We start from the raw sequence: 23,868 nt of genomic DNA, 5'->3' as shown, positions 1-23,868 counted from the left end.
TCACAATCTATTGAAAAGATTTACAAGAATGGACATTATTAAAACAAAGGGACAGAACTCTGTCGTGAATGAAATCAGTCGGGCTGTGGATGAGGATGTTGATTGAGATGGCAAAAAAAAATTAAATTCAACATCCCTACTGAAATTGTATTTCTCCATCATGCCTTGAAATGTGATTTCCAAGTTGTTATATTGTCCTGAGTAAAATTGATTAAAAACAACTTTAATATCTCCAATCTCACTGCCAAGTACACTAAAAACATCATCATCTACTCTCAAACGGAAACTAAGCAGGTTCGTGCGGTCGTACAGAGTCCCTTTCATTACTTCCCCCCATTTAAGATCAATAGACTGGTTGTTGTCTGTGACCAGCACCTCCCCATACAAGGTATGGCCAAACACCCCAACAAACTCGCCTGTTTCTCCAACGTATTTCTCTTCGACATTTTGTGTTGGCGGTGGTCGAAAAAAGGGGTTCCCCCAGGGTTCTGGGTAGGAGCAAATGGTTGTTTTATTAAGCCAAGGCGTTTTGTCTAGAAGGAGATCCTTGAGGTAGTATGCAAGGGGGTAAAGGTCAAGTTGTAGGATGGTAGGGTTAAGGCCATTCACCGTCACAGCAATTCCCGTCTGTTTGATCGTGTCCATGACCACCACTGAATTGTAGGAGAACATGGATCCGCCGTGGAAGAAGTCGACACTACCTGAAAATATGTGACAAACTCAGCTCTGTAATCCCAAATATTGTTGATAATGATGACGCACTGATCTAAATGCTAATACTTCATTGATTCTCTGTAATACAGGGACGTATATAGTATATATGTTTTAGTATATACGTCCCTGCTGTAATATTAGCTGTGAGTGTATACATGTATATGCATGTCTTTTTAAATTGCTTTTCCAATTAGTTATAAACATCAAATAACGAAACGCTAAATTATTTTTGCATTTAGTGTTAGTGCAATAAAATCATTTCAATGCAAACTTCAACGTTACACGAACACACTTTCTATAAAACTTCTGAAGTTTAAAATCGGACAAGCAGCTTGTCATACCTGCTCAAGAACCAATCGACAATAAACTGTTTAAAAGATAAACTTTTCCGTGCAAAGTCTTAACGCAAGTTTAAATAGAACTACGTGTATTTTAACAGGAGCTTGGACTTTGGGTATTGGTGTCAGACAGCAATGTGACGTAGGCCTGTCTAATTCATTCACTCGGCCATTGCTCTTTGAAAGATTTGTCTGGCTACGCAATCGGTGTATATTTCGCTTGAAACCAGCGTCATTTTTAACATGTTTTGACGCAAGACGTTACGTTCTACTGAAAGTCCAAGGTCTTGTTAAAATGGTTCTACCATTCGAAACTTACTGCCCCTCAAAACGTTCAAGCTACCGTTTCCACATGAAAAATAATTTTATTCTAATTAACGTACTTCAAATGAAATAAATTATTTTTTGTATTTTTAAATTGTTATTCATTGCTAATAATTTCCTATTTACGCTTTACACAATATTGGCTTCATAAAACGGTACCATCCATAGCCACATTTTACTTTCAAAAGGTCAAGACGATATATTTTTACAAGAGAAATGAACATTAACGTTATTGAATAAACTTTAAATAGCCTATACTGACCTCTATAGAATCTGCCGAACCAGCCCATCCCGTACCAAGCGGTGTAGGAAGGCTGGGGATAGGGGTCAAACAGACTAAAACCCAGCTGGGTCAGGAAATCCAGAGCCACTTTAGAAGAGGTCATTTCCATGAAATCGAAGCTGCTTACTAACCTCTTCTTAGAGGGTGTCGTACCAAGAGTATTCACAAAATATAACCATTTTGTCAGATCTGTCGGGGAAAGACACAGGCCTCCAGCAGGCGAAAATGGTCCTAATCTTGAACATGAGTAAATCAATCCTTGCTAGACATTTTTTAGTTGACAAAATTCATAACAAAATAATTTTAAAAAAGATTCTTGTACCACATTTGGATTATGAAAATGAGTTATGTATTTATCCTCACTTATAGAATGGAAGTATTAATTTTAAAATATAATCTTTAAATGGAAAAGCCCGAACATTAAACCCCTCCCCCGCATGTTTGTAAAAAATACGTAACGTTGGTATGAGTTGACATACCTATAGAATCGGGGGTCGCTTCGTTTAACCGACCCCTTGATCATCTGATGGGGTTTACTGGTCAGCGGCTGACTGTAATCCAGATTATCTACCAGAACGGCAGTCGTGATGTTCAATGGCTCTAACAGTTTCTCCCTCATTAACTCGAAATAAGGCTTCCCTCCTATAGCTTCTGCTGCCATTCCGGCCAAGCCGTACATCAAGTTGTTGTAACTGAACTGTCCTCTAAGTTGGCCTTTCTTTGGTAGGAGGATTAATCGTCTGCAACGAGAACGTGAATTATACAAATTAATCGTCAACAGATTTTTTTTATGGTTGGAAAGTGTAATTCTTTTACTAGATTATTTTTATAGTGAAGGTTCTTTATGTTGATTTTAATTTTCACAGTTACATATATTAGGTGGAAAGTAAGTTAGGGTGGGTTTTTTTTTTTATTTAGGCGGTGCTTATTAACCCCTCTTGAACGGGTGGAATTGGAATGTAAAATTGTTGGTGAGAAAGGACTGCTATAATTAATTCAATAGTGTTTTCATGCGGCGATGCAAGCAGAATGTTTCCATGTTGCATATTTTCTTTAATTATATATTCTTCTTTTCAATTCCTTTGAAAACATAGTACAGGAGAATTTTTTCACTGAACGATTTATCAATAAGATTATGAATAAATGTATATACTGTTTTCAGATAAAATTTTGGATTTTATCGCTGTGAATACTTTTGAAAGGCAAAATATCTTGACAAGCAAATAGAAAAAAGGCAAATAACAAAAATCATAATTCGTGGTGGGGGAAGGGGTGCGTATTCTTGCTCAAAAAAGGGGGAGGAAGGGGGACTCCATATTAATTTAATTCCTTATGTAAATTTAAAAAAAAATTGTTGCATGAAAAGGTGTTTGAAGGGGAGGCCAAGTTAGAAAACATGTTTAAAAAATGGAGAACATTCTATAGTTATATATTTTTTAAGCAAAAAGAAATTATTATCAAAATTTAAACATTACTTTTCTTACACCTTTTCTGGGGTATAAATAGCAACCAGTGAGGAAAATGAAAGAAATTCAATGTTCTTGCCACCTTTCACTTCAGAGAAGAAATTACCCGAATTTACACTTTAATCAGGAAACTATAAACTAAATGTTGTCATGCAATTAACGCACAATGAAAAGCATCTCTGATTAGTAATATAGCATTATTGATGCATTACTTCTTTAAAAAATTCTCATTTTAAATTTTGAAGTGATCCAGAAATTCAAATTTCCTCCGATTTGATTGACAGATGAGAAAACGGATTTTTGTTTACATCCTACGGTACTATTCTCTTTTGAGAAGTGGACAGGCATAGCCTACATAGCCTGGATGTAGGCTATGCCTGTCCACTTCTCAAAAAAGAATACCTACGGTACCGGAAATGCTTATTGCTATAGACGCACAGTAAATGTATAGCGGACAGATTAGTTTATCATATCATAAAAAGAGAAAGAACACACACTTGTGTACGTAACAATGGACAGCTTCACACTGACAGTATCAAGTTCCTTATCTGTTTACGCATGAGGCCTCCCAGGTCACAGGTTCTAGCAGTTTCAAGTTATGAGCATAGGTCATCACATTAATTTAGAATTTTGAACTTTCCTACAGGCTACTGTTGTGTTTTGGGTATTGAATACAGCAATGTGAAACCAGAGACATAAATAACATTATGTTATTTGTGTCTCTGGTGAAACAGTACTGTCGAAATTTCCCCCATCTTCAATGAAGTATTATATATGTCTGTTTGGAAGTTCAACATTTCCAACATTTCGGACAGATTCTGCTGAGTCTTCATAAACAATGGGGATATTCCTAAATTATTGATGTTCTGGCGAAATAATGCAGAATTTACGTTCAACAAACTATCCTATAAATCATCAAATCTTCATATACGTATGTCTCACCACAATATTGCACTATCTTGAATCATTATTCGATTCTCCTGAATCCCATTTACAAGTTGAAAAACATTTTGTCTTGTTCCAATTTACTCTCCGTGATCTTTCCCGCCATTATTTGGATTACAAGAATGGTTTAAAGGAAATTTTATTAAGGTAGAGGTAAACCAAAAGAAAACTTGATCTTGTGATGATTACGATACAGTGAATTAAAGTTGTATTCTTAATATCTGATCTAACAATAAATTGAATGTGAATACATTTTTTCGATATTTATGATCATCAAAGATTAGGCTTATATGCAAAATCATCAGGTAAATAAAGTTTTCCTCCCTGGAACCTAGCATTTTCATATTTGCAAATTTAGAGGCTGGGTATTGAGACATCAGCCTCTTACACATAAGATAAGAGATATTCTGACCAGTGAATTGGTTGTTTTTCAAATTGAAAGTATTTTTCTAAATAATTACATGCATGTGTATAAAATGATGCTTACTATGACCTATGTTTTAACAATGAAAGCTTTATATATAATAACAAAAACAAAACAAAAGGGGTGTTTGTTTTGGCAGGGATCAACTCAGAAGTACAAGCATTTTTAGGTGCTTATTACTTAAAAAGTGAAATTCAGGGAAAGGATTTGTTATCAGATGATCCTTAAAGATCATGTAGTTATCTGTATATGCTTAACTGTTATCCTTGTGGATATTCAACTAGATATTCTACATTTCTGATGCTAAAATGTTTTAAAATATTGATTAACACAATAAGATTCCTAAAACTGTATGAATTAGATACAAAGTATAAAGGAAATCCCGTTATATACGTCCTGTAAAATTCCCCTCTGATTTTACACATATGTGCTGCACTGGACTTATCAAACTGTTATTCATCAAAATCAAGCAAACGGCACTCATCCTTCTTAAATCAAGAATACATCTGTTCAAGAGAAGAAATCTTTAACATAAATATTTAGGTTTGGGCCAATGAACGGTTTTACCTTCGAAGAACATCTCTGTATTTTTCAGGATACACCTGTGCCATTAGCAATGCGTCGGCGGATCCAACACCCGAGCGATGAGACAAAATGTCTTCTAATGTCGTGTGTGAGCTGACAACAGGGTCAGAGGTCAATCGAAACTCCTCCCCAAATATCTCTTTTAAGGTAGTTTTCCATGATAGGCTACAATTAGCAATTTTTTTTTAAATTTAAGTATTATCAATCTTGTGTTATGACCTTGCAATAGATATAAATATCGCTGGTTTGGAGACTCACGTTCCGCGTTTCTTTTTGTCTTCTGTGATGAGCACAGCCAATAGAGCACTGGTAAAAGCCTTAGCAGCGGATCCAATACACGTTAAAGTGTTTTCTGTCATTGGGGTGTTTTCATCCAGGTCCGCCATCCCGTAGCCTTTAGCCAGAATCTGGTCTTTTTTAGTGATGCTCAATCCCAGTCATGTAAAGTAAAGTAAGATCTTGATAATTGCGCCATTGATGATGTATGGCGTTAAAAATACTAAATAATATCAATGTATGCACAGCTATTAATTGTTAGTACCTCTAGTCGAATCTATGTTTCTAAGCAAAAATTATTCTGTAACCCGTCAACTTAGTTTGAAACTTCTACATGCTGTAGCTTGGTACCCTTTAATTTTTAGGATGAAGTATAAGAATCATATGATAATATACAATTTATATTAGCTGCATTGCAATGTTAATGAAAATATATTCACAATCGTTTTCAAGGAAATAAGTCTGATGATGTTTACGAAACTACGACGAGTAAGGAAGTAGAATGAACATTCCAAAGTTCTCTCTGTGAATGTTTGTAATTGAACAAGCAAATGTGATGGTATTTACAATGTCAAACAAAATAATGCATGTCTTTAAAATTTACAATAGACTTGTACTGCAGATTTCAGAGTAAAATTGGTAAAAATGTTATAAAATGTTTCTGTATTCCTTCGGTTTACTTCCCTCCTTTTGTTTATTTTTACTAACATAAGCCTCCACATGTTCTTCATTAATTTACAGTGTCAAAGTAAATACGAGATATTTATATTTTTCCTCTGCATCATCTCCAACAAACGCCTCCCGATTAATCCGCCAAGCCTGCACTGACCTACCTGGAATCTGCCTGCATTTCATTAATTCCTCTATCGTCTCATCTATGGAGGATTGCTCAGACTCCGAGAAAACTTCACACTTTGCTAAATGCCAATTTCTAAAAGTCGCATAAACAATAATAAGCCGCAAGATAACACTTGTACTATCCATCCTATTACAAAGGATTTGTAAGCGCCGCAAAACACCCCTTCTCTCCTTTCTCTTTCCCAATTGTGGGATTGTTCGCTGCACTATACGTACACGTTTATAATAGGGCCAGCTTCCGATTAATGCATCCTCAGTTCGCGCCCTTCGCACTTACGGGAACTATTTCACTCTTCAACAATTTGTTGATTTTTTCATTTGCTGAGGTTGAATTAACACCGTGGTGGCAAAATTGATATAAAAAGACAGCCTTGATTTGTTTATTTTTAACTCAATAGTAAATTATAAATTAATTCTTGTTTGAATATGTTTTCTTTTCAAAACTATGGAACATTGTCTGGGTTTGTTTAAGTTTATTTACACGTTGTTTAAAAGTACATGTTCTTTGAAATGAAGTTTGTTTTCGTCCGACTTGAGACGGCAGAAAAACGGCCCGAGTGGCTTTAAAACTCTAAAATACCAATAAAATGTCAATCTTAAGTTCAAACACAACTCTAGGTAGCTGCTTTAAACCTGGAGAAATTGTTTTGTTTACATTGACTGCTCGGGATAAAAATATTCACACGTTATTTTTTTTTTACAGGATCTTAAACGTATCATTAAAACGCATAAAAAAAATCGCTAGGTTTTTTCACAAGTATTTTATACACAATTACGCTGGTTTTTATAAAATAAAATTGCTACTCGAATAAACGTAAGGGACCACTTTTTCTACACAAAATATTGGACATATAAAAAAAAATCTTCATATACTTTTCTTTCAACCTTTAGATCGTTACCTTACAAAGAGTTCGACAAGATTATACAAATATTAATTCACATGTGCTATAGGAACATTTATTTAGAATTGATTAAGTTATACATATTTTCATGTAATAAATATAGAAGTTTTCATGAAAATCAGTTGAAATAAATTTTTCAGTTTAATCATGGTTTTCTTTTTAAAAACTGTGGATTGGAAAACACGTACAATACACTATGTACATTCAGCAGTGAATAGATTCAAATCAAGCAAAAGGTGTGTAGCCCGTTTTCAGATACAGAGGATACTCGCAAACTTTGTGCACGGGTTACGAAAGTTTGACTTACCATTATATTTTTATAAAAAGGACTTGATTGACTTATAATTATTTTATAAGCAAGATTTATAAACATTTATTCCTCTGAAGTTTAAAGATTAAGCCAATATATTTCAAATTTGTAAGAATTAAGATAACTTGCTGCATGCACATTTATTTAGTCGCTTTATTGTATATGGGCCTTGTAAATCAACGAAAACCCCATCGAAATTGCCCTTCAATCCAAAAAATGATTTTTTTTCAAGACATAAACTATTTAAAGTAAAAAATCTACATGTTTTCGCATTCACGGTCAATCTTACTTAAACATTGTATAAGTATATGTAAATCAATTTGCACATGTCATCAGTGGATCTTTGGTGAGTTAATAAATTAAATTTTAAATTTTTCGGAAGACATTAAATTTCAATCATTTCTTACATTTTCATTGATATATTACTATGTAGCTTTTTTATTTTTTATTTCGAGAAATTAATGTTAAAAAGATTAGTTTGAAAAATAGTGGTTCGTTGGATTGTCAATTTGTGGACAGCCATGCATTTATTGTCAAAATTAATATTCTTAATCAAGTCGTGGTGTGTAAATTTGTAAAATTGTTAGAGAAAAAAATAATCGCAAAATGATCCAACATTGAGTACAAAGACCAAAATGATTCTATCATTTTCTTTAATTCAAAGTGCACAATAATAAGCATCTTTGTTCAATTAATCAATTACTTTCGCAAAAAATCTTCATGTCTCAGATTTATCGAACACTCCTTTAAAGTAGACAAGATATTGAGAGTTAAGAAAAAGGCAATCAGAGAAAAGTACTAGGCGCATTTGCTGATTGCGTAATTAAAATGTGTTTAGGCAGGTGTACACCGCAAATTAAGTCTCAAGAGAGTATGTTTACTAAATAGCTGTATTTGAATGCTTAAATCTACGAGCGCAATTGCAGAGGTGTATTTCGTCATATATTATAATATTGTATTGCAATCTATTTTTTTACGTTCAAAGCATTCAATATAAGATATTGCATCTATGTCAGAATTATCATAAATAATTGGTTTAAATACAACAGATTACGCACATATATGCAGAGGTGAAAAGAAGACCATAATGCCCTCGCTTACATACCGATAAACATTGGTGCAAATTCTCAGTTCTGGTGCCATCCTCAACATTAACATGAGCATTCTTAGAAAGGGTTTTATATAAGATTTCGTAATTTGTAAAATATGACGTAATAATTCCGACCTTCCATCAAACTACTGAACGCAACAGGGCTCCATTTGTAACCGAGGGAGTCGAACTTTCAAGTACAGGAGATTACTCTGGTTTATCGGTAGATCTACCTTAGACATTTACAAATACTGAGGAGCTCATTATAACCGCCAAATCAAAGATTTGTCGAGGTTATGGGGAACTGGAATGATAAAATCATAAACGTTTGATCCGCAAGATACAAATACGTTGGCCTTTTAACGATGTTATATTGGATTTCTCTGCATGTGCACTATGACAGACAATAGTTTATCGAAACCCATTAGTGAAATGGCGTTGAACGGATAGGACTCACCTATTACATTATATTTTTGCCGTCAGTTCGTGCGTGATTTTCCTGCCATCTTCACATGAATGAACCCTCTACGCTATGATGCGGGCAATGGAGACACACCGTGTGCTCTTCCACCTGAGAATTATCTACATCCTCCTGTTTATATTGTCCGCATTCAGCATCGCTGCTCTGTGGGTTTCTCTTGAGGCATATTCCGGACTTAAACGCCTAGACAAGGTGAAGTGGAGAATGTTTAGGTATCCTAGCTATAGAAATATAACTGAGGACGAAATGCAAAGAGCCAAGCGGAACCACGTGGAACCACCGGATATGTTCCAGGACGTCACATTTGCCGGACTTTCCTCCTCAGGCATTGACTTGTATCCAATGGTAAATTTACATTTTTTCTTTTTGCGGAGAAAATACACTGTTTGTTTATTCGATTATTTATAATATTTAGTGAACTATAAACGTGTTCTTTAAGTAAAGTATTTGGTTGATTTGTTGATGTTTGAATTATCTGAATAAAAGGAATGCAGCAGAATTGTACATGTATGCAGATGTCCAACGTTTTGATAATAATTTCGAGTAAATAAAAGTTTATCATATGTATTATTAGATTTTTTGACAAGAATGAACAAAAGTTAGTCCATCAAAAAAATGCACGTAACTGTGTTTGTCTCAGTTCGAATCTTTTAATTAATTATTTAATAATAATACATCAAAGCAGTCCTTTGTAATATCGTTTGGTGAAGTAATTTTCAAACACAGGGTTTCTTTGTGGGTAAAGCCTGTACAGTTTGTTAAAGGTTAGCATAAAGTTTACCGCCTTATTTCTCTGATTAAATCTCCGGCCATGTCATCGAAATTGCCATCACAATGCCCCTGAGTAGATGATTGTCCCTTTAGAGGACTTTTACGACCTGTAAAGTGGACTCGGGGTGGTTCAGGGTGGTTGTTCGGTTTGTAAAATTTAGTGTTGGTGGACTGTTTGAATTTTATACGATTCTGTTTGCGTTGATTAGAATTTCCACAGACGGATAACGAGCTACTATAACAATAACTTAAGAAATGCATTTTAAAATTTAAGACATAAATTGTATGTAAGAAAATCTGTATCATGAATATTGAGAAAGGGGATGCAATTGATAAGGAATTTTGTACTAGAATTAGAAGAAGAAAATATATCAAAATGTCACAAATATGACGGGCTAAACTTTGAGGAATGGGCAGTCCGTCTCTCAGCTACCTTTATCTTTTCGTTGGGACTGAGTTTAAGTATCAACTTAAAATTTTTTGGTTCTAAGATACAATAAATTTTCTGTTTTCATTATGATTGTAAACAGTTTTAACACAAAATTACTATTACCTACTTAGTGAATATATCTTTTGATAAAATATTTTTATATTCTCTCTCTCTCTCTCTCTCTCTCTCTCTCTCTCTCTCTCAAATAATTACACATTTATATTTTCAATCTTAAACATGTAACTATAAACCTTTTTTATCATATAACATTTACCCCTTAAAGTGGTTCCTTACTCAATAAAAATCATCATGGATATTTCTGTGTGTACATGGTTATCTAGCTGCAATAATGTAGCCCTCCCCGATTTTTTATATCTGATGTTTAATACTGGAGAGGGCTACAATTCCATAGGATCTCCGTAATGGTGCAAAATTAAATTTTTAATGCGACTGACTTCGGTCTGAAAAGACCTATTTTATTTTTGACTTCCTTTAGATAAAATGATTTTTTAATTCAGGTTGAACAAACTAACCGTATAAAAATCAAAACCAGATAAAACCCATCAGCATGTTTACCAGTCGTCTTTTTCAGCAGCCATGACAGTTCTCGCGTGATTTTATGGGATTTACGCTTGGAGTTTTGATGGGCTTGATAACGTGAATGTCACTGTAAATAATTTATCTAACCTCGTTCTATCACTAAAACATCATCTAAGGAACTGGTATGATACTGAAAAATTCATATTTACCGCGTTAATTATATATTCAGTTCAAGATCCGCTCCTAAATTCTCATTGGCTGTCTCAAAATAAAACCGGTCAAGGTCAGTAAACATGGCGGACAAATTCAACTAGCGTTGTTGACATACACGAAAAATAACCAATATATGGACTATACCTGATATATTTGGATTAATTTATGCCAAAGACATCTACAATATTTGAGTTCAGGTAAGAAATGCAGATGTTATCGTCATTTATATACGATTTGAGACGAAATCGTTGCGGGAGTGAATCACTCCCGCACTTGCACCATTACGGAGATCCTATGGAGTTGTAGCCCTCTCCCCAAAAAAAAAATCGGGAGAGGGCTACATTATTGCAGCTAATGGTTATCATGTTGTAAATTTTGAGTGCGACACTGTATTGAATCAAAGTACTGATAGTACTGAAAAGCGCTAACCCAGCTTCTGTAAATATATAACAGATATATGTATATAACATTTCAGCTTATATATACGCACTATATTTTCCAATCACTGCGTGTCAGCCCTGCAATGATGTATGTAAGACCCGTACATTACATTCACAATAGCCCGTACATTGGATTCACAATTGCCCGTGCAATAATGTGCACAAACTCCTGAAACTGGTTCCCTAACCAGTTTAAATGATGTAAACTTCTGCTCATAGGAGGCGGTTATTCGATGCACCGGAAGTAGAAGTCTAACGACAATAAAGCGCTGAGCTATGCTTAGCGCTTTAAAAATGTAATTATCATTAGTGATTAAGCACTGAATTTTTGGATAGATCTTTTATTTAATAAATATTATTTCTTTAGTATCAGACCAGTCAGTATTTTCTGCGTGTTCAGAGGATTTTGATCTTTAACTACTATACGTTAAAAAAATAGTGTATTTGTACATGAATAGTATTTAGATGTAAATTTTACACAAGTTTTACAAACACACCAATCTTAGAGCTACATATTATTAAAACATACAAACTAAATTACTGAGAAAATGTTGGAAGAAAAAATGATTAATGACATTTCACCAAGGTCAAGTTGATTGAAGAAAATGGGAGTATAGGCCCTACATGTTTTAAAAGTAAGTTGATTGAACAAAATGGGGGTATAGGCCCTACATGTTTTAAATGCTGTGGCAAAAATAAGTGTGTTTGCTTTAAAAGAGCAACAGATAAAAGAATAAAATTCTAAATGAAAAAATTATCCAGTTTACTATCAAATTACAAAAGTATTTGCAAATTTTGTAATTTTTTGATTTTCTTATTTCCATGCTATCCCTACAAAATATCTTTCCTTTTTTTAAAATCATTTTATCAATAAAAATGACAAGTGTATAAAAGTGTTTCTCACATAACACTTGAAAATAAATGAAAAATGTAAATTGGAAACTTGTTTTATTTGAAAACGTTTATAAAACTGTAATGAACTGAAATTGGCGGGAAACCTTTTTTATAAAAAAGGGAGGTATACATGTTTTTGATATTCTAGTAAGAACAGTAATTTAGACATTTTTTGTTTATTTTTTAATTACATATGGTGTCAAATTATGATTTTCAGAGAGAGAAACCAAAACATTGCCGAGTATAGGACCAACCTTAGATAATAAGATAAATATTATATGATGGATCGATTGACGCGACCCCAACCTCCATGGTGCGATGGCACGATAGTGAGCTACATGGCCCTATCCGGATTCCATAATTATGTATTTCACTTGTATACGAGGGTTTTTCGGAAATTATTGAGACAACACAAATATCTCTCTTTCGAATTTACGAATTTTAATGAAAATTGGCATAATTAATGAAGGAACCTAAACGAATAATTCAGCAAAGTAATATAACAAAATAATTAATAGTTTGTTTATGACAGTACAGAAACAAGTCGGTGGTCGGTGTACCCGGCGCAGGCACGTATCATAGCTCTTGACCCTTTCAACATACAATCTTCACCTTTATCAAATTATTATTGTTATCAATTTGAGTTGCTTTTTGACGTTGAATTTGAATTTTATTTGGAGGATATATTATATTGTAGACGCCACTTGCTGAAAGAAAAAAAACCCTCCTAATTATGACAAACTTCTGTGGCTGATTTTGAGCCAATGATAAAAATGTTTAAGTTTGGTAATTTGGATTATTCTAATTCGTTAAACTTGGCTGCTCAACAAACCCAGCATCTCCATAAACACGTAATGTCATTTAACGTGAATACAGTATACTATTTCATGCATCTCAAAATCTAAAATAATAATCACTACATATTTTCAAGAAAATTATAGATTATTTTTATTAGAGTGAGAACCTAGTAAGTTGCTAGAACATGTGTTCAAACTCACTGTATATTATATATACAATAAAATATGTTAAAACTAAGAAAATGCATATTGTTTACCCCCAAAAGCAGATAGACACCGTACGTACTTTCTGGGAGCTTTTTGATTAAGCCTCGTATGCTGAACTTGAGTACAAACACATAACGCGCGTTCTTTTGCAAAATTATGATAACAATGTTTTAAACTTCAACAGATATTTTCTACATATTTTCTATCTATTCTAAGTTTTGTTATTTATTGCATTACGACCAAGAATTCCGAAGCATGATTTTTAAAAATTCAAATCTTAATATGTTTTCGGTTGCTGTGACAGCATCGTCATTTAATATTATTTTTTATTATTAAACTATATAAGTTACAGCAAAACTGATAGAGTTTTCGAGATCTTAGTGGGTTTTTTTTTCAAAATAAACATATTTTATAAAATATATTCAACAAATGAAGTTGCTTGAAGTGTGCTTAACTCAAACTGTTGTAAAACCCCAAGACACTTTCTATTTGGTAAGCGCACAGAACAGATCTTACACACACGACTTAGACTCAATTGTAGTATACTTAATTCGCATTTATCCAAAAAACATATAATAAATAATCCTAATTGTGCCTGTGGACAAATTGAAACAACAATACACTTTTTATTAGAATGTCCTCTATACACTGATGCAAGGAAAAAATTCATTGACCCATTAAGACCGGTCACTTTAAACATTCTGTTATTTGGAGACCCAGATAGAAATTATTCCTATAATACAAACATTTTCAAACATGTACATCATTTTATTTCTGCTACTAAACGATTTGTAACTTAATTCCACTTGCTACCGTATTGTCGATTTTGTTATTCTTGCATCGTACGACTGTTTATTACTCGGTCACTTCTAATGTTAATTCAAGTTATGATATCTCTCTCTGTATATTTTCCATCATATTTTTCCCTTTTCATTTTTTTTTTGTTAAATTTTTCCATCAATTCCATCTTTTTTTTCATTTGTTGTTCCTAATATACTTGCCATTCAGCAAGGGCAACTATCGTTTTTAATAGTTGAAAGTCAATTTAAGGAAACGGATTAATATAAGTTGTAACAACTTGTTTCCGAATCCTGTTTGCATTATTTATTGTTTATATTGATGTACAATTCAAAATGAAATAAAGTTTAAACTAAATGAAGTTATGCTTCTGTCCAAATAAAACAAAAGCAGTTTATAATTATCGGGTTTGAAGGGGTACACGGAAAAGACTGGGACAACTAGAAAATTTAGTTTAAATATACAAAATATATGTACGTCCTGGAAAGATATTGAATAATTAGAGTACAAAAAATTCCTAATAAGCCCGAAAGATTGTAAATTAAAGTTTTATTATTTTGGCAATACATGTATTCAACTTTTTAAATTTCATTTCATTTTTTCTTTGCTTTGTGGATGTTTCAAAAATCTTGAACCAAAAGAATTAGATCAGCTGTTACATTTCATATTGTATAAAATTCCAATTGATGTTTAGCATCAAAATATTTGATCCATTTCCAACGAGTTACAATAAAATTAATGCAATCTTCTAATTATATACGTACATGAACGTACTCCTATAGACATTCAACCGGCGGGAATTTTTTTTAATAAGAAATATAAAACCATAGAATATAGATTAACAATGTATAACTCCGACGTGAAAGAGAAAAAAAAACCCAATGTAGCTCGATAAGATTGGTGAAAAACTCCAGTGTTATAATAACTGTAGAAACCATCAAGAGAAATGCCTGATAAGCTAGCTGGAACAGAGCTCTTACATAAACAAAATGGAGGTTCGAAGCGATCATGCTCTGCATATTAAAATCATATATTTGTTGATTTCTGTGAATACGTTCCTGACTGGAGTCTTGTATCTTACCACTAGAAACAATTGTGCCCCTAGTGCTCTTAGTGACCAGACGATAAATATTTACAAAAGCTACGTCAATAAATTACGCCGGAAAACTAATCGTCTGCGGCGCAGTTTCATTCCCCATAAAAACTCGGTAAGTAGTAAAAACGCTTTCATGGTCTCTTTTTATAATAAATATGTGGATATCATCGTTTAGTCCAGAGCATAATTGAGTCAAGGGTGGTGTTTACAAAGTTATGTTTTAGCAGGCACGTATACGTAGCATCGTATTTGAAAGTTAGGGGGGGGGGGCAGAGTCATCCAAAAAATCTTGAACAGGAAAAAAAAGGGAAAAGGTTACTTTCCAAAATTCTGAAAATCCTAATCCAGGGGGAGGGAGGGGTATACTTTTCACTTCACTTTCACTGTTTATTTCCTTATTTTCAATTCATTTTTTCATGGACACAGAAAAGTTGGGGGGGGGGGGGGGGGGGGGGGAGCAACTCCATGGTAATTCAATTTTTTGTATGTAAATTTAAGAAAAATCTTTGCTGCGCAAAAAAGTTCCCCTTGCCCCCCCCCCTCTCCCCCGATGCTACGTGCCTGTTTAGACTGAGAAGTTGCATAATATATTCAAGACCACAGGTGCTTGAGGTCAGGACCCCCCCCCCCCCCAATTTAGACCCCTGGTACATTTCATTTTTTTATATTTAAAATGAAATATGTTTTGTTTATGACTTTAAAGGAATTTCTATCAACTACCAACTACCCCGGGGTTTTCTAGAGGGGGAGGGGGTCTTCAAGCGCTTTTGGTTCAAGATATAAGAATTTTTTTTCTTTTGTAGTCAATTGAACAATTTTGCACGAGAGTCGTTTCTGACTGTGACCTACAATTTCTGCAAGGTAAAATAATTAGGCAATGAACACTCGGGATAATACTTATTTAAAGTTTAGCTGGGGTATTGATCTTGATTTCGATCAATTGTTAAGTTATTTCTAAGAAGTTTATTATTTCAAAAGCAAATATATAAAATATATAAAATAAAGCGTTAATTTCATTATTTATTGTATCTATCGCATTAATTTTACGCAAAATTGACATACATTATGTAAAATTTGTTTTGATTTATTACGGTTCAATGACCTTTTTTTGTATACATGTACATTCATTAAAATCCTTATAACCGCGCTTTTTTTTGGGGGGGGGGGGGGGGGTATGTTTTTCAGGATTTCCTGGACCAAAAGGAGCCAAGGGTGAGCATTAGCGCTACATTTGCTGGCAATAGTAAAACAATTTTTAGTCAACGCTTTTTTAATTTCCATACACTGTATACCGTTGATGATAAGAGATCTTTATTCTACGTGCGAAATAAATCAAAAGCTGCCAATCAATGCAGAATGTCTGATAAAAACAGGAGAGATTGCCAAAACGCTAAACGAAGCAATGCCGATTAACAGTAATTGAAAAGCTTAAGAAGAAAGTTGCACTGAGTATAAAATCCAACAATTGTGTGTAATATTTTTCGTCTTGTCATCTTTTCTCTCACTTCTGATAGGAGAACCAGGCATCGATGGGAAAGGCATCAAAGGTTGCAAAGGAGAAAAAGGGGATGAAGGTAAGCGTATGATTAAAGGGGAAAATGTAACTGAGCTTCGGATAAAATAAATCCTCTTACTAGTATTTAAATTAATGTAATCATTTCTTTGATTATGTGCATGTATTGGTATAATATGTGTTGTTTAGCAATTGCGTTTCATTTAACATTAAGTAAAGTTTTCCAAATAACTTTATAGGTTTGCCTGGATTACCGGGTGAGTTTTGATACTATATATTACTGAGTATTCAAAATAATATTTAGTTAACCCGACACACCATTTTTTTTCTAGAGACGTACATTTATTGGACGCTCTTCTAATAACCAGTGATTTGACAATTTTGGGTTTGATTTGTATACAACATATGCTGTTTGAATATATATTGCTGTATTTAATGTACTTTTTGCAGGAAAACGTGGAGATATAGGTATGTTCTTTTAAGATATGAATCCGTTTTATCTATAATATCTATGGCTGTCTCATGATGGGTTTTTTTCTGTATGTTTCAATAAGAATTCATTACTGTCATTTCATGAAATTCATTTGGATCTAGACGCATCAATAACGTCTTATAATGAAAGGATATATTTATCCTCGCTCTCATAGATTGCAATCTCTGGTACATTTACTTATTGTTTTAATGCTAGACTGTGTTGGAGCCCGATGCACTTCTTTTAAAAGTCATTTTATCATTGAACTTTACAAAAAAATAATAATAAAATTATTAATTATTATAATTACACGTGCGTGTATAATGATGCAAGGTATGGAAAATAATGATACCACCTTCTATGTACTTCTCTTTTACAGGATCGCAAGGTTTGCCAGGTAATCAGATTTATTTATTTGTTGTTAAAAGTCTTTTAAAGGTTATTTTCCGACTTCTGTCAATAAAAAGTTGGGAATGTTTTCTTTCCTGGCCAATTGTATTATAATATTTCAATTTGTACACCAGATCACGTGATCCTAATTGTTCGCTTGATGACGTGGCCTTTAAATTCTAGTATAGAATGATACGATTTTAAAAACTTAGTTTATGGGGGTATACACACAGTGGTTAAAATTTAATATAGTCTTCATCATATGGAAACTTTTCTCATTTTCAGGAATCCAAGGCATATCTGGTAAATATAGAACTTTTTCCAATCTTCCATACAAACATCACTTCTAAGCATAATGCGTCACTATACTATCAGCAAAAATAAGTAAAGCAATCTCCTGGTCAAAAAATGAAGATTGGTTTTTTAAAGTATTGACTAATTGGAAATATTATTTTTCTAGGAGCAAAGGGCAATATGGGTGAGTAGGTAAAAAGTTACAATTTTGAATCCATGATAACGAAAAACATTCCTTAAACATAATATATTCTTGAAAACTTATTGTAGGAGACCCCGGACCTGAGGGGCCTATAGGTGAGTACTTTTTTATCTCCTTTTTCTCGACTTGCTTTAATAATTACATATATGAACATCCATTGAAAATATAATCCTTATTTATGTTTTCCTCATTTCCCAACTTAGGCGAAAAGGGACAAAAAGGTAAGTTTTCCTCGTATATTGGAACATTCCGGTATGTATTTTAACAGTATCTATTTGAATTAACGTACAAAAAATAAACATATTTTCGATTTTAAACTATTTACATTTTGTCACTGTTTTAAATAATTTTTTATAATTTTCGTTTTGAAGGTGAGGTAGGAAATCAAGGTAAAATGATTTACATTCAATCTATGCATGTTTTTGATTTTCTTCGATCAAGTAAATTCATAATTTATCGACATTTAACTGTAAAAAAAAATCAGTTTTAAGTCCTTTTTAACTAAATGAGGTCAATTACATTTTATTTCATAAACTTGATGAATTACTCGCTAGGTAGTCGAGGCATCCCAGGGCCGAAAGGGAACAGTGGAATGAGCGGTCAAAGGGGATTTCGTGGACCAAAGGGAGATATGGGATTTCCCGGACAAATGGGATTTCCTGGACTAAAGGGAGAAAAGGGTTTTCCCGGTCAAGCGGGATTTCCCGGACAAAAGGGAGAAAAGGGTTTTCCCGGTCAAGCGGGATTTCCCGGACAAAAGGGAGAAATGGGATTTCCTGGACATAAGGGAGTACCTGGAGATGTAGGACCAAGAGGTCCTATTGGATTCAAAGGGGCAGCAGGTCTCAAAGGTGAAAGAGGAATGGAAGGTCTCAAAGGTGATAAAGGGAATGAAGGTCCCAAAGGTGACAAAGGAAATGAAGGTCCCAAAGGGGAAAGAGGGATAGAAGGTTCTGTAGGAGAGAAGGGCGATACAGGTTCTAAAGGTGAAGATGGTAAACCCGGTCCTAAGGGTGACCGCGGAGAGAAGGGGACCCAAGGAGTAGCATGGTCGCCTTCGTCAAATGAAACGTGTCTTTGTTCTTGTTCATACCTAGGTAAGACAGGGTCACAAATATCCTAGCACTTAATTGTCACATTTTTATTACAACAGTATATATTAACGTTGTTTTAAAAGAAGCGTTTTTTAAAATCCATCAATTTGACAAAATTCTCCATCTTCAAACGAAGGACATCATGTATATCATGTACATTATAGCACTTCTTTTGTAGACTTACACAATTGTCTTAAGTTAATTGTGAAAGCGAGAACACAAGCTATTATAAATAAAAATGATTACTAAAGATCTCCCACAAGTGATTTAATATTAATTTGTTCACTCAAGGAACGCCACCAACAACCAGCCCCGTCACGATGATACAGGAAGAGGACATGACGACCGACATCGTAGCCTGCACGCGTATGTGTCCGATATCACAGGCAACTCTAGCTTAACTGTGGTGTCGTGATAATAACATCATGTTATATAATTATGCACTTTAATTTCATTATACATAGGTCTGATATAGTTTACAGACAAGTATTGAATTTTTAAGTGAAAACCGTTTTATTCTATCGTTATTTTGTTTATTTGGACTTGTAAGGTATAATTACGTAAATACTAAAAGAGATTAATTTGATTTTTGTAATGTGTGTCCATAGCAACGTCCACCACAACGAGCACTTCAACAACAACAACGACGACGACAACAACAACAACAACTCCCATTCCAACAACGCCCAGGCCAAGGAAAAGTTGTCAGTATATTTGTTTCAGTGCTAAATATTTACATTTATTTTATTTATAATGTCTTTATCCGTATCATAATAAAACTATATACTCAGTATACATGTAACTGGCACTGACTTGAAATGGGAATTTTCATTAATGTCACAAAGAATCACTCTTGATCTCTTATTCCTTAAATTACTTTAAGTGCATTATTGATTCATTATCCATGTCTCCTTGTCAAAATCTGTACATGTACATGTAGTTACTCTTTACATTCGATTCATGATATACAAAAGTAATGGTAAGCATTAGTTATGATGTTTAAAAAAATACCGGTATTTCTCTGTTATAGATTGCCTAATAAAGAAAATTGGAATTCCATTTTTTAAAATGAAAACTGGGCCGGCTAAAGGGTGTTGGATGAGGGATCAGGTGGTGAATTCGGAGCGGATCTGGATAGCGGAAGGTGTGAGTGGTCAATTCTTAAAGGAGTACACGTCTTTAGAAAACACACAGGAAATAACTGCGTACAACCTAACACAGTTCTATTTTCAAGGAACAAATCACATTGTGTACAACGGCACATTTTGTTATCACTGGAAGGGAACGATGAAGATCGTGTGTTATGATATGCGTTTGCAATCCGTTGTCATGGCAAGTGACGTAGATGACTCAAATTTTGAGGACGATAGAACTTTGTATAAGGGGAGCAACTCGTACTATGATTTAGAAGCAGATGATAATGGTCTGTGGCTGATTTTTTCCAAGAAGAACGATTCTGTTTATACGTATGTGTTGCAATTTTATCCTGGTACTTTAAGAGAATACAGACAGATAAAAGTCCCCGTGAACTCGCGTCAATATGGTAACGGGTTTATATCCTGTGGAATTTTGTACTTGGTAAAAAGTGCTTCAGTACAACGAACTACAATTGACTTTGCTTATGATCTTTTCGAAATGAAAACAATACCAATATCATTGGATTTTATCAATCCGTTTGCAGATAGTTCCATGATAAGTTTCTATAATAATAGGAATCCACGACTGAGTAGAATCTTAGGCTGGGACGATGGCAGGCAAATTGACTACCAAATACTTTTCGAGTAAACATTAATCCACACATTCTATATGTTTTAAAGCATATCTATTTTACATTAATTGTTGCAATAAGATTATCTTAATTTTAAATGTAGTGTACATCTCGTTATGTTTATTTCTTTTATTCACAAAGACATTTACTTGAAATCATAATGATTGGTTTATGCAGAATAAGGAAAAACACTTAATTGGTTTTTCAGAAATTGCTGTTGCATGTAATGTATTTTCTCTTACGAAGATTTTATGAATTATGCAAATATATATCATATACATGTATATTTATGCACAAAACCCTTTTCAATTCTATTTCATACAATGCTTGTACTCTAAAAAGGCAGTGACTGTTATTTTGCATTGTTCTGTTTCGTTATAAATGCGGTGTGCATCTTCATTTCAAATTAAAGTGGCGTTTTTTTCTTTGATAGAGGTCATATACAAGTATGCCGGAAAAAGAAAAATTAATGACCAAAGAGGGCTGGATGGTCGCGGCAATTTCAAACTATCTGCGGATCTAGAGGAGGGTCGGGTTCCGGACACCTGCCCCCTCCTGGAAAATTCAAATTTTCTAAAAGAAAAAAATTCAAATTTTACATCTAAGATATTTTTTGACTTGACAATAGTTGAAAACAAAAGCGATATACATGTAAATATTTAAGGTAGATCTGATGGATAGTTTGTTGACCGCCGAGCCTCCTCAAAGATTTAGTGATTTGATTTTTCATCCAGCTTTTGTTTTTGAAAATGTTCCTTCACAGTATTGTTTTATCTGCGAGTAAATGTTTTGTGTTACAATAAATTCAAGGTCGTATGGGACATCTCTATATATGTTCTATGGAAATAAACTTAAAAATCAAGTATAAAATAAAAGTTTTTTCCCCTAAAGTTATACTTAATTGCGTTGCGCAATGGGTTAGAACGTTAACTACGAATCAGTAAGTAATGAGTTCGAATCCCGCCGATATCTTTTTTTCTCGTTTTAGGATACCACTCCCCCATCGGAAATCCTGGAGGAATAAACTTATAAAACAAAATATCGTTTAATTGTGTTCAAAATAAACTTTCAAAATAATTTTCACCCGTTGAAAAAAATTAAACCGTCCTTTATTTATATTTTTTGGTCAATCATTGTAAAATTTGAAGATTATATACATGTAACTGATGAAAGTATTCTGATAATGATTATGTACTTTTATCCACACTAAAATTGACAGGTGTCCCATACCACCTTAAAGATTATCTTGGTTTTCCATTCAGAAAAATAACCATAATTTGTTGAACAAAGTTGACTTGATCAGAAATAAAGCTTTCGGATTGCCCATACTTGTTTATGTCTGATTTAAAACCGAACATGTATCATCCACAGACAGATGCTCCACTTCACGCAGGTATGAATTTTGTTATTTAGTGGTGGTTTCTTCAAACATTGAAATTGTAAACCATTAATAGTACCACTACATGTATATGAAAAAAGTTAGACCGTTCATCTCCCTCTTTGTTTTTGACGTGGTCGTTTTGGCCTCTGCGATCGATTACCAGATATAACAAAAAGGGAGTTGAAAGGTCTGATTTTAATTAAATTGTTTCTAACCTATTTTCATAGTTGAAAATCAGTTTAATTTATAAGAAATTAGTAAGGATTCGGACAGATTCATGTTTGTGATTTTTTTTCTTTTCGCAATCAAAAGAAAATTAACCCTGTATCTTTCTATTCTTTTGTTGTTTTCACATACATTAAGCTCAGTTAGATAGTGTGTTATATGAATGGCAATAACTCTAGTCGTCCAAACGTAAAGAACTATATTTAATATGGGCCTAAAATGGCCCCATAAAATGAATATCATTTAGTTCTTTCACAATTTTGATGTATTGCGAACTGTTTGAAAATTTTGAAACAATCTTTCAAATATTATATATTTATACTTCATTCATATCAAAATGCTCGGACAACTTGGTGGTTCCGCGGACTTTTATGAATTTTAAGTAGAGGTGAATTCAAATCGATTAATGATTCGAATAAAGGGGTCAACATAACAAATTACTGATACTTTTAATCACGACCATTTTTTCCACAAGAAGATATGAAGAATTTACCCGTGCAAGAGCCACAGGGTTTGTACATACACCATTGGACATGGGTAAAAATTATATGGAAAACAATTTATAAAAAGTGCCATAACTGTGCCCACTATATGGATTAGAGTTTGATGATTGCCAGATACCAAGTGTTTTGTGGGTAGATATTGGAGTAGATATGTCCCTTTCAAAAACAACGTTATAATTATATTTGCCAGCCATATAGAACCATTATAAAAAGACCATGGACTTTCATTAGGACGTAGCTATCTATTGATTTCTTGCGTCAAAACAAGCGATATACTTAGTATGCACCGATTGCGTAGTCTTAGCTCTAAAGCCAGACAAATTTTGTTGATTTCAAAGAGCCTTGGCTGATTGGCTAGCAATTAAATAGACAGGCCTACATGATACATCTACGCCACATTGCTGTTTAACACAACTACCCAAAGTCCAAGCTCTTGTTAAAATGGTTCTAATATCAGGGACGTATACTAGTATATAGTATTATACGTCCCTGCTAATAGCGAGCGCAGCGAGGCGGCGCGAAGCGCCGCTCGCGTAGCGAGCTCCATAGACAACGTGTACGAACGGAGGAAATTCGAGTTAAAATCTGCACATAGTTCAAAGAAAATTTTGTGGACCCGCGTGAAAACGTTCTATAGTCTGTCCCAAGATATTTTTGCCGCATATTTTCTTAAATTATTCAATATTTATAAATACCTCTTGGTTCAGACGATGTTCATTTAATAGTATGAAAAAATCCCAAGATTTCCCCTTTGAAACGCCCCCTCTAGCTTGTCGGGTATCAATATACACGGCTAAAAATAAAAAGTCTACGAGGTTTTTCCATTGCCAAGGAGATGAAGACG

At 33.8% G+C, this 23,868-nt stretch overlaps 2 protein-coding genes across 3 annotated transcripts; one reads left to right on the top strand and one right to left on the bottom strand.

Moving 5' to 3' along the window:
• Positions 1-5,518, bottom strand: LOC128177699 (uncharacterized). Its single transcript, XM_052844521.1, has 5 exons — positions 5,338-5,518; positions 5,062-5,244; positions 2,139-2,399; positions 1,639-1,895; positions 1-701 (listed from the first exon to the last, which is right to left on the bottom strand). Exons 1-5 carry the CDS (start codon positions 5,463-5,465, stop codon positions 1-3), a joined length of 1,530 nt encoding a protein of 509 aa, XP_052700481.1. The 5' UTR covers positions 5,466-5,518.
• A 3,295-nt stretch (positions 5,519-8,813) lies between these two features.
• LOC128178000 (gliomedin-like) lies at positions 8,814-22,234 on the top strand. 2 transcript variants are annotated; one of them, XM_052844951.1, is made up of 16 exons: positions 8,814-9,341; positions 15,986-16,043; positions 16,368-16,394; positions 16,697-16,756; positions 16,935-16,952; positions 17,146-17,163; positions 17,547-17,564; positions 17,843-17,860; positions 18,018-18,035; positions 18,122-18,148; positions 18,257-18,274; positions 18,425-18,442; positions 18,608-19,150; positions 19,439-19,513; positions 19,756-19,851; positions 20,178-22,234. In XM_052844951.1, the coding sequence occupies exons 1-16, from the start codon at positions 9,048-9,050 to the stop codon at positions 20,930-20,932; spliced, it is 2,061 nt and encodes a 686-aa protein (XP_052700911.1). In that variant the 5' UTR covers positions 8,814-9,047; the 3' UTR covers positions 20,933-22,234. The 2 variants fall into 2 exon arrangements, with proteins under 2 accessions (XP_052700911.1, XP_052700912.1); XM_052844952.1 differs by lacking the exon at positions 8,814-9,341 and adding an exon at positions 15,006-15,294.
• The last annotated feature ends 1,634 nt before the right edge of the window (positions 22,235-23,868 follow it).

This window comes from Crassostrea angulata, chromosome 3, assembly GCF_025612915.1.
Source record: "Crassostrea angulata isolate pt1a10 chromosome 3, ASM2561291v2, whole genome shotgun sequence".
Classification (NCBI taxonomy): Eukaryota; Metazoa; Mollusca; class Bivalvia; order Ostreida; family Ostreidae; genus Magallana; species Magallana angulata.
The sequence above is the reverse complement of the archived record's forward strand: the minus strand, read 5'-3'. Positions and strand labels throughout refer to the sequence as shown.